At 42.2% G+C, this 11,329-nt stretch overlaps 1 protein-coding gene across 3 annotated transcripts in view; it reads right to left on the bottom strand.

Annotated features, from left to right (window-relative positions):
* The window catches only part of ARHGEF6 (Rac/Cdc42 guanine nucleotide exchange factor (GEF) 6), a 122,003-nt gene extending 115,482 nt beyond the window's left edge, over window positions 1-6,521 (bottom strand). The window contains exons 1-2 of one of the 3 annotated variants that reach the window (XM_014538935.1): window positions 6,122-6,521; window positions 4,733-4,816 (exon numbers count right to left, since the gene is read on the bottom strand). In XM_014538935.1, coding sequence (XP_014394421.1) covers window positions 4,733-4,816; window positions 6,122-6,286 — 249 coding nt within the window. In that variant the 5' untranslated portion in view covers window positions 6,287-6,521. The remainder of the gene's footprint in view (window positions 1-4,732; window positions 4,817-6,121) is intronic. The other 2 variants (XM_005865334.2, XM_005865335.2) reach the window with 2 other exon arrangements.
* Between the last annotated feature and the right edge of the window lie 4,808 nt (window positions 6,522-11,329).

The raw sequence follows: 11,329 nt of genomic DNA on the forward strand, positions 1-11,329 counted from the left end.
AATATGTGGGGCTTGAGGGTCAGAGAGATGGTCCTGAGCTGGGAAGGTTTGTGGGAGGCAGAGGAGTGCTGTGGACTGCAAACTGCCATGACACCTGTCCGGCACTGCCCTTACGTTAGCCCCTCCCCTTGAGTGTGGGGCAGAACTTGCTCTAACCAATCGAATTTGGTAAAGATAATAATGTCCCTCCCATGGTCTGTTTATTCCCCCCACCCTTGTGTTTTTCTTAATTGTGGTAAAATACATGAAGCATAAAATTTACCATTTTAATCATTTTTAGGTGTACAGCTCAGTGGCACTAAAGTACATTCACACAATTTATAACATAAACATGTATATCATATACAATATAAAGAATATAAAATGCTATAACATAATCATTTATATGAATTACATATATGAAATATAATGTAAATAATACTAAAAGCTATAGTTTTTTTTCTAAGCACTGTTTTAGCTACATCTCACAAAGTTTGATATGTTGCCATTTTCATTGAATTAAAAGTATTTTCTCAGAAAATAAAAAAGATGTGGTGTATACTAGTATACATGGTGGAATATTATTCAGCCATGAAAAAGATGGACATCCTGCCATTTGCAACAACATGAGTGGACCTTGAGCACATTATTCTAAGTGAGATAAGTCAGAGAAAGACAAGTAGGGTATGATATCACTTATATGTGCAATCGAAAAGAAGTGAAACTTCAGAAAAAAACAGAAAGTAAAATGGTGCTTATCTGGGTATGAAGTGAGGGGATAAAAATTGATGTTGTTTGAGGGTACAAACTTGCAGTGAGTCATAGTGATCTAATGCACAGTATAATAAATATAGACAATGATATTGTACTATAATTATTAATGTGGGCATATTACAATATAAATGTATCAAAGTAACACATTGTACACCTTAAATTTACACAATGTTACATGTCAAATATGGTCAGTTAAAAATAAGTTAATTTTTAAAACTTTGCAAAGATTTGTGTTTAGGCATGTCTCTTAGCTCTCTAGAATCTTAAAACTGGATGGTCAGTATTCATGGCTGCTGGGTGCACCCCTGCTCAGCTTTCAGTCTCATGTATTGATTTAATTAGACTTCCCTCAGGGTTCTAGGAGTGCCTCAATAGTCTCCTATATACTCCCTACAGGCATAATTTTGCATACAATATTACCTAATATTAACAGTAACATTGAGCAGTTAGTATGCATGCCTTATGTACAGTAATATATTAAATGCCTTAGATGTATTTTCTCATTTAATCCTTAAAACAATCCTATGCAATAGATATTATGGTTATTTTTTTTAATCTTCGCCTAAGGATATGTTTTTCATTGATTGTAGAGAGAGAGGAAGCGAGAGGGAGAGATAGAAATATCGATGTGAGAGAGAAACATTGATCAGTTGCCTCCCTTATGCAAACCCACAACCTGAATATGTGCACTGACCAGGAGTCAAACCCTCAACCCTTCAGTACAATGGGACAATGCTCCAACCAACTGAGCCACACTGTCCAGGGCTGTAATATATGATTAATGTCTTCATTACACAGATAAGGAAACTGGAGCTTAAAGAGGCCAAGTAACTGTCTTGATCATCACTCTATTCCCAGTGCCTCATTCATATAGCGACCTCCCCATAAAAAAACAAATGAATAATTGATTTAGAGAGAGAATTCTGGAATATTGGGAAGCACCAGGAATCCTTCTTCCCACCTAGACAGCAATTGTACTGGCAGAATCTGTCTGATATAACCATTTAGAGGTCTGGAGTCTATTCAAAGTTAATTTCAGTCTATTTCAGCTTTTAACATTGTAGCAGCTACCAATCCCCACACTCTCCAATCCCATGCCAGGAAGCAGTGTATGCATTCCAAGAGCTGTTTGCAGAAGCCAAAGTGGGCAATAAGACTTCATCCCCCGCCCCCCACCAAAAAAAGAGGCCAAGTAACTTTTCTCAGAGTCATATAGTCAGTAACTGACCAAGCCAAGACTCTGGCCAAAGTCTATCCAACTAGAGAAGGTATGTGCTTAACCATGATGCCAATATTGCCTTATTACAATAGTCATATAATGTTCAAGCCAGCCTGAATTATCAAAAAGAGATTTAAAATATGCCAAGTGCCTTTTATTTAAAAAAATAAAAATTATGATATACTTTTTAGAAATACTTCTATTCAAAGTGGATAAAAGTATTTTAAGCATTAGTGCTTAAAGAAGTAAACATTAGTTATCAGACAAGTTCACTTTTATGAAACAACTCATTTTCCAACAATGCCCATGAGGTGTTTCTGTATTATCTAGTATTCTTAGAACTGCAAAGCAGCTTAATATACCTTCTGGCAGCTTCAGAGTGCAGAAATCATTGGCAACCTCACCATGTTTTTATTTGCCAAATAAAAATGAAAACACTATTACCTGTTCCATAGTAGCCGTCATTCTATAAGGGATATAGAGTGATCTCAGGCCATACCTACTACCTCAAAAGCCATACACACAGGTGCTCATGCACATACATGTGAACATATGGACATGTGTGTGCATACACACACGTAGATCTAAAATTGGGCAATGGAGAAACCTGGAATAAAATATTCTGAGACAAGCATAGCCTGATGCTATGGGTAACTTTAGGAAAAATTCTGAAGCAAGCAAAGTTTATGTAGGGCAAAAGCTACTTGTATTGCTATTAATAATACTAGCTAACATTTGGAGAATACTATGAGAATACTATGCGTGAGAAACCCTTCAATGAACATGAATTTATTGATATCTCACACCAATCCTATGAGATAGGCACTGCTATTATTCCCACTTTACAGCTGAGGAGAATGAGGCATAAAGGCATTGTTAGGCCCTAGCTGGTTTGGCTCAGTGGATAGAGCATAGGTCGATTCCGGTCAAGGGCCTTGGTTGCGGGCACATCCCCAGTAGGGGGTGTGCAGGAGGCAGCTGATCGATGTTTCTCTCTCATCGATGTTTCTAACTCTCTCTATCCCTCTCCCTTCCTCTCTGTAAAAAAATCAATAAAATATATTTTTTTAAAAAGGCATTGTTAGCCCTGGCCTGTTTGGCTCAGTGGATAGAGTGTCAGCCTGCGGACTAAATGGTCCTGGGTTCAATTCCGGCCAAGGGCACATGCCTGGGTTGCGGGCTCGATCCCCAGTGGGGGGCGTGTGGGGGGCAGCCGATCAATGATTCTCTCTCATCATTGATGTTTCTCTCTCTCTCTCTCTCCCTCTTCCTTCCTCTCTAAAATCAATAAAGAAATTTTTTAAAAAAAAAAAATAAAAATAAAAAGTCATTGTTAGGTAACATGTTGAAGTTCACAAAGCTACTGGTGAGAGAGAACTGAAACAGTCTAGTGTCAGAGTCCATGTTCAAACTACCACTAATACTACCCCAGAAATACTACTACTAATGAATGTTTATACTCTTATGTCCCTGGTCCTGTACTAAGCACTCTACATACATTATGTCATGCTAGAGGCCCAGTGCATGGATTCGTGCACCAGTGGGGTCCCTCGGCCTGGCCTGTGGGGATTGGGCCAAAACCAGCTCTCCAACATCGCCCAAGGGGTCCTGGGTTGTGAGAGGGTACAGGCCAGGACGAGGGACCCCACTGGTGCACTGGGCCTCTAGTATGCATATAAGATCTTTGGTTAATCTCTTCCCGCTCTCCCCCCTACCCCCTTCCCTCTGAGATTCATCAGTCTGTTCCATGTTTCCATGCCTGTGTTTTCTGCTCCTGCATTGAGCGTCTGCCCCCTGGTGGTCAGTGCACATCATAGCTACTGGTCAGTTAGTCGGCCGGTTGGCCGGTCACTTAGGCTTTTATATATATAGACATGTTTTGAGGTTGGAGGTTTTAGTTCTAAATTATTATGCAGCATCTCATTTGATCTTTAAAACAACTCCATGTAGTACCTATTATTTGTGTCCATTTTACAGATAAAAATACTGAGGCCCAGCCCTGACTGGTTTGGCTCAGTGGATGGAGCATCAGCCTGCGGACTGAAGGGTCCCAGGTTCGATTCCGGTCAAGGGCACATGCCTGGGTTGCTGGCTTGATCCCCAGTGGGGAACATGCAGGAGGCAGCCAATCAATGATTCTCTCTCATCATTGATGTTTCTATCTCTTTCCCTCTCCCTTTCTCTCTGAAATCAATAAAGATATATGTAAAAATAAAAATAAAAAAACTGAGGCCCAGAGAAGTGAAGTAATTTGGCACACAGGCAAAAGTATCAACTGAGTTTCAGTAAACCCCCTATAAGTACAGTAAGGATCCATGTAATATAAAATAATGCAACGTAAGTTAATATACAATTTCTACCTCAAGTCAGGTTCTCTCAGCTTTTCAAAGCCTCTGTCCTAAAGTGTTAATGGAAAAAAGTAACAATAGACTTTCCTTTCTTCCCAACTCAGGGGGAATACAGTGACCCTCTGAAGCAGCCAGTTCCCCTTAGTAGGGAAGCACACCATACAAGCTTTGTCACCAGAAGCCTGCTTTCAGGGCTTGGTATCTAAAAGAGTTTTGTTTTCTTTTGAAAATGGTTTCAGGAAAAGCCAAACTAGCAAGCCACCACTGGAGCCACCAATCTCAACCACGGTTTCTGTAAAATGCTTCCTCTATTTAACAGTGAAAATAAACCAAGGACTTTTACTACAACACCGACTTCACTAGCAGAGTGAAAAAACAATGACAACAAGAATGGCAATCTGGGTGGGCTTACCTCCACTTGAAGGGTTACACATCCTTTCAGGAAGTCATTGATGTTGTTGATGCAGTCAGCTTCTGTTTGGGGCTCCAGACAGTACTAGAGAAACATGGTCAAGTGTCACTTGGAGACTGTCATCCCAGATCAAACATACCATATTCACCATTCACTAATAACTGCACAGGCAGGCTTTTTTAAGGCAGGGAGCTGCATTGCTGTCAATCCAGGAAGAGAAATAACCACCAAAGGAAGTGACGCAAAAATCTAAACGGTTGGTCTTTATTTCAAATGTCACCAAACCTTTAGTCTCAAGCCATCTCTACTTATAAACTTTTTCTCATGCTTTTTGCCTGAGTATGGTGATAGCAAATCAGAGAAACCCAGATAGGTTTTTGAGTTTGGTTTTGCTTTCAACTTACTACCTCGCTCCCTCCTCTTCATGATGATTTTTTTTAATCTTTAAATTCTTTATTAGTTAAGGAATTACATTCATGATGATTTATTCAAGTATATTTTACCCTTTGTTTTTCTCTGCATCTGATTACAAAAATCTACATTTTACCACTATTTTCTCACTGCTTTTTAAGTTTAAGAAATTATAAGTAAGTCAACTTTTTTCAATAAAAATACAAACTAGTTCAAGAAGGCAAAAGAACTATACTCAGAGTCACATTCCTGCTAACCTTAAGAACATAATTGCATGACTCTACCTTTAAACTGACTTAAAGTGCCTGCTTTGAAAATTATCCATTCTCATGACCATGGGTTTCCAACATTAAAAGTTTTGGCTTTTTAAAAGAGAATAAGGGTAGTTTCACTTTGAACACATGTTGTACTTGAAACATATATTTGGTTTTTATTGTTTTAACAAACCTATGTGACATTTGGGATTATTTCTCCTAATTGCTAAATAGCCTATCTTTCAATGGATATTTATTTTTTTTTTTGGAAAGAAAATCTACATTGATTTTAGTCAAACTGTCACTAAACACCATCAACATCTGTTATAAATCATCCCGTTATTTCACAGACTCATATGTACCCCAAGTTTAAAACATGTCCTCGGTACACAGGGAGGTCAAGTATCTCTATGACAGAATAAGCTTGTCAGGTTCGGTGTTTTTTTTAGAATAAGCTTGTGATATGGGTGTTCTCTTTGTCCCCTAGTATCAGTGGCTTAAGAGTTTTTTTATAATACTATTACTTGGTGGCCAATTACTAAAGGATAACATTTCATGTTCTGACTTTTTCAAACTACAAAAACAGTAAGAAAGAATATCCAACTCTTAGAAAGAGATTAAAGTAGGAGAAACCCAAGACCGGGACAACAGAAAATCTCAAGCATTACATTATTGCTGCTCTCTCACAGTTAGCACTCCTAAAGATACTGTAAATGTCCCTTACCTTTTCCACAGAGCCAGGCCTCAGTCTGTTGATCAGTTTGCACAGCACTACCCCATTTTTCAGCGAGGACTTCAAGAACTCCTCTGGATCACAGATAGTTTTCTTGGGAGAATCTAATACTCCCAAGGATATAAGCCATGTCACGATTTGCTCTTCTGGATTCATTCCTTAGAACTGTACGCTCGGAACAGCTCTCTGGGGCAGCTGCAAGGACGAAGCCACATCCGCGATTGCATCTGCTGTTGTCTTCCTTTTTATGAGTTCTCTTCTGGTGCTTGCAGAGCAAAGCTTTAAAACAACTTTCTTAGACAACGTTGGAACTCACTCAAATTAAGGGATTTTAAAACCACAGAGATCACACTCAAAGATATGGGAAGAAAATTAATGTAAAAACCCTGGATGACACTGGTTTTCTTTTTCAAAATCTGCAAAACAAATTCATTAGAATAAAAAAAGAAGAAATACACACACGAACACACACCAAGGGGGGGGGGAACACAATGCAAGAAGCTGTAAGGGAAGGAAGTGAGGAGGATGCTGGGGAGGGAGGCGAAAGAAGGAAGCAAGTGCTCTTGGAAAACAGAGGTGAGCCAGCACTTCAGGGGACCTTGAAAATGAGACACTCTTGGGCCAGTCTGGGAAAATGCTGTCAATAAATAGTCTAGCCCCAGTGAAAATCTGGCTTCTGTCAGGAGGAAGATGCCAACTGTCTCTTAGGTCAGACAGATCTGAGCCTCATGGGGAGCTCTACTGGCACAAAATGGCTCAAAGAAGGTAGGTTCATAAAATTATTCCATGAAATGGCCGAATCTCCGTCTCACAGAGATGGTGGGTTATGATTATTGCTTGCAAAACATGAGTTGCATGGTGACACCGTGCCAAGCAAATGAAGATTGTGCCTGCTGTCAGCCATCACTATATAGTCAGAAGCAAAAGGAATGGCATTTTACTTTGCAGCCAAAAAGTTATGTTTAGGGAAATAGGCTAAGGATAACATCTGACATCCTGTTTACTTGCATTCTTGAGCAATTCTTTTTCTAAACCTGATTCCACTACACAATCCAGCTGCAGTACCCTTAGCAGAGGCTCAAGCACACTCACATAAATGGTGGGGGGAAACACACTTGAAAACAGAACTTTTGAGAACAAAAAAGCACTTGTCTTCTGTCTATACTACAGTCTGGAAGATTGATGTTTCCCCAACAATAAACACTTTACATTAAAAATGCTTCTCTGAAGATAAAAACTGGGCTATAATAAAAGTCCTTGAACTATTCTTGAACATTTTTTAGAACCAGTCGAAATAGTCATACTATTGGGAAATCTATAAGGCCAACTTTAACAGTATGGCCTCCTCATATCGGTAAATACATAGAACTCACCATCACTACCCATCCTCATACGTGGGATCCTCCTAAGCTTCAGAATCCTTTTCAACACATAGTAGGCATATACACACTACCAAATAATCAGCTTAGGTTATCCTCCTAAATGTTTCCTAAAGCTTCCCCTACTTGCCCTGTCATAACATTTACCACACTTTACTATTATTACTTTTTGATCTGTCTCCTCTATCAGAATGTAACCTTCCTAGAGTAGGGGCCTTGTCTGTCTTGTTTAACACTGTTTCCAGCAGAGTGCCTGGTACACAGCAGATGTTCAAAAATGCTGAATGAATGGGTGAATGAACCCATATAATGTCCCAGGTATAGACACTACCTGATTATAACAAGGATTTTTTTATGTTTTAATGTCTTAAAACATTTTTCCTTGCTAATTATTTTTATACTCTTATTGAAGTATAACTGACATAATAAACTACATATATTTAATACTAGAGGCCCAGTGCACAAAATTCGTGCACTCGGGGGTGTCCCTCAGCCTGGCCTGCACCCTCTCGCAGTCTGGGAGCCCTCAGGAAATGTCTGACTGACTGCTTAGCAGTCGGACATCCTTAGCGCCACCGTGGAGGCATGAGCCCAGCTTCTGGCTGAGCAGCGCTCCCCCTGTGGGAGCACACCAACCACCAGGGAGCAGCTCCTGCTTTGAGCATCTGCCCCCTGGGGGTCAGTGTGCATCATAATGACTGGTCATTCCGACGTTGAGCTGAAAACTGGCTCTCTGACATCCCCCTAGAGGTCCCAAATTGTGAGAGGTCACAGGCCAGGCTGAGGGACCCCACTGGTGCACGATCTGGGCCAGGGAGGGACAAGGGAGTTTGGCCAGCCAGGGAGGGATTGCAGGAAGGCTCCAGGGCATGTCCGGCCCATCTTGCTCAGTCCCTATCAGCCAGACCCCAGCAGCAAGCTAACCTAACAGTCAGAGCATCTGCCCCCTGGTGGTCAGTGCATATCATAGCAAGCCGTTGAGTGGCCTTAGCATATCATTAACATATTACGCTTTGATTGGTTGAATGGCCAACTGGACGACTGGATATTTAGCATATTAGGCTTTTATTATATAGGATGTACAATTCAATTAATTTTGACATATGTATACACCTGTGATACAATCACACACACACACACACACACACACACACACACACAATCCAGATAAACCTTTCTATCACCCCCAAAATTGTCCTTGTAATCTTTTAACCCTTCATCCCTTCCTTCTCCCAAAATCCCAGACAACCACCAATTTGTTTTCAGTTATATATATTATTTTGCCTTTTCTAAGATCTTATGTAAATGGAAGTACACAGTTTGGTAACTTTTTGTCTGGCTTCTTTCAATTAACATCATTCTTTTTAGATTCATTCATGTTGTTGCATCTATCTATAGTTCTATAACAAAGATTTGGCCTCCAAATGACTGGTTTGATGTAATTACACTTATAAGCAAAATAGGTATAACCAATCAAAAGTTTTAATTGACCTTTGACAGATGGCCAAGTTCATGTAATGGAAATAAAATCAAAATCCATTTGTTGATAAAAGAAATTTCCAAATCTGACCTGCTTACTTACATTTTCAAATGTCATTTGGACAGTTTTCACAATTGTTCATCAAAATTGTACTCTTGAGACAAATAAATTTGGCAGTATTATTGAGGCATCACTTACATTTTCTGGTGAAGACCAAAGAAGCCTGAGTAATTTCAGGAACTCAGCCTAGTTCAAAATAGACTTGAGTCCACTGAGGTCATCTGGATGAAAATCTGCCTCATTTTGGACACTGACTGTAGCAAATTACTCTAAGTCATCAAGTAAAATCAGAAAGGCAAGGTCTCCTCCTCAAGGCAGAAGAAATAGTTCTATTAGTATAAAGTTTGGAAGTCAGGGTTGGTATGTTCAAATGTCAAGAAAGCAAGGAATTCTGGGACAGTAGCAAGCATATGGGTAAAATGAGTAACCATGAAACCCTGGCTGGGTAAGGAAGCCAATGATGATAGAAAGTATCTGATGAACTGGGGAATCAGGAAGGAGGGTTGAAAGACTGGAGGTCACAGCAACACAAAGAGCAGACTTCACACAAAGGCATGAGTGAAAAAAGCAAAAGTCTCTCACTCTACTTCATATCCTTAATACCATACACCATGGTGTATGGTATCCTTAATACCATACACCATGAGCCATAACCTGTGTCCTCACTGGCTTTCCTACCTCCACCTTCTTGTCTAATGAACTCTCTGGCACAGCAGTTTGGTTGATTTTCCCAAAACACCCCTTTAACAGTGTAATAGCCCTACTCAATAACCATCAAAGGTTCTCCATCACCTAAAACAATGATTTACAAACAGCAATGTACAAAAATAATCATCTTGTGTGGGAAGGAGAAAGGAATGAGTGGAATTTGAGCCAAATTAGGTAAAATTTTATTAAAAACTAGAGGCCTGGTGCACCAAATTTGTTAATGGGTGGGGTCCCTAGGCCTGGCCAGCAATCAGGGCCCATTGGGGCCAGGCCGATCAGGGCCTGGCCAGAGAGGAGGCGATGGTTGCTGGGCTAGGTGCAGAAGGAATGGACGCCAGATGCCGACACTGCCATCATCAGCGCCCTGCCACCATGCGGTTCCCTGCCTCCCACCTCCTCCTTCCCTTGCTGCGGCGCCACCACTGTGGCGGGCAGGCAGAGGGCCAATCGGGGCCTGTCGGCTAGGGGGAAGGACGGGGCATGGGAGGTTGGCTGCTGGCCCCAAGAGGGAGCTGGCCCTCGGCCCCCCCTGGGAAAGGGGCTGCATCTGCCACCACCCACCCCTGGTTCCCTGTCCCAGCGAGGGACCACAGGAGTTTGGCTGGCCGGGGGAGGTTGGCTGTGGGTACGCACTGACCAACAGTGGTCAGTGCACATGATAGAGACTGGTCGTTCCAGCTGTTCTGGTCGCTTAGGCTTTTATATAGATATATAAAGAGGAAATATGCAAAACGGGTCACGACCAAACAGGAGGAGGTGCGTGAGCAGGTAAGGCCCAGAGTGGAGACAAAGACAGAGACAGGGGGCTGGTGAGCTGCCATACCCTGGCTCCGGCCGGCCCCCCGGAGCAGGAACGAACACAGACAGGGACAGGGGGGCCAGCCCACAGCCTCCGTGCCCGGCCTCCCACGGAATTGGCGCGGGTCCCTCCAGGCTCCCACAGAAGTGGAGTGGCTCCCTCCTGGCTCCCGTGGGCGCCTGCGGCTTGCTACCACCTCGCACTGAAGCCGCACAGCTCCCGTGAAAGCAGTACAGCTCCCAGCGGCGCGCTGCAGTTCCCGCCGGCTCCCGCGGAAGCGGTGGGCAGCCTACTGCGCAGGATATCATGCGATGGGCTACTAGTCCTATCTAATAAAAGAGAAACATGGTAATTAGCCATATGTCCGCTACCCTTCCCATTGGCTAATCAGGGAGATATGCAAATTAACTGCCAGCCAAGATGGCGGCCGGCAGCCAGGCAGCTGACGCGAACAGGGAGGCTTGCTTGCTCCAGTGACGGAGGAAGCCAGGTTCCCCGCCTACCTTGCCGGCCTCTCAGCTGCTCTCTAAGAAACATTGTAACAAATATAGAAGCTAAACAAAACCCCAGAAACCTGCTTTAGTCAGCCAGGCTTCAGCCAGCAGGACCGCAACATTGTTTCAAATACAGAAGGTAAACAAAGGCCAGAAACCTGCTTTCAGCAGCCGAGGCCTCAGAGCTAAAGCTGGCCCAGAATAAAAAAAAGAAAAAGAAAAAAAGGAGCGGTTGGGAGCTTCAGTCACCCGCCAGCCTGAAAACGGCCCTCAGCCCCT

Source organism: Myotis brandtii, unplaced genomic scaffold (genome assembly GCF_000412655.1).
Source record: "Myotis brandtii unplaced genomic scaffold, ASM41265v1 scaffold206, whole genome shotgun sequence".
Taxonomy (NCBI): Eukaryota; Metazoa; Chordata; class Mammalia; order Chiroptera; family Vespertilionidae; genus Myotis; species Myotis brandtii.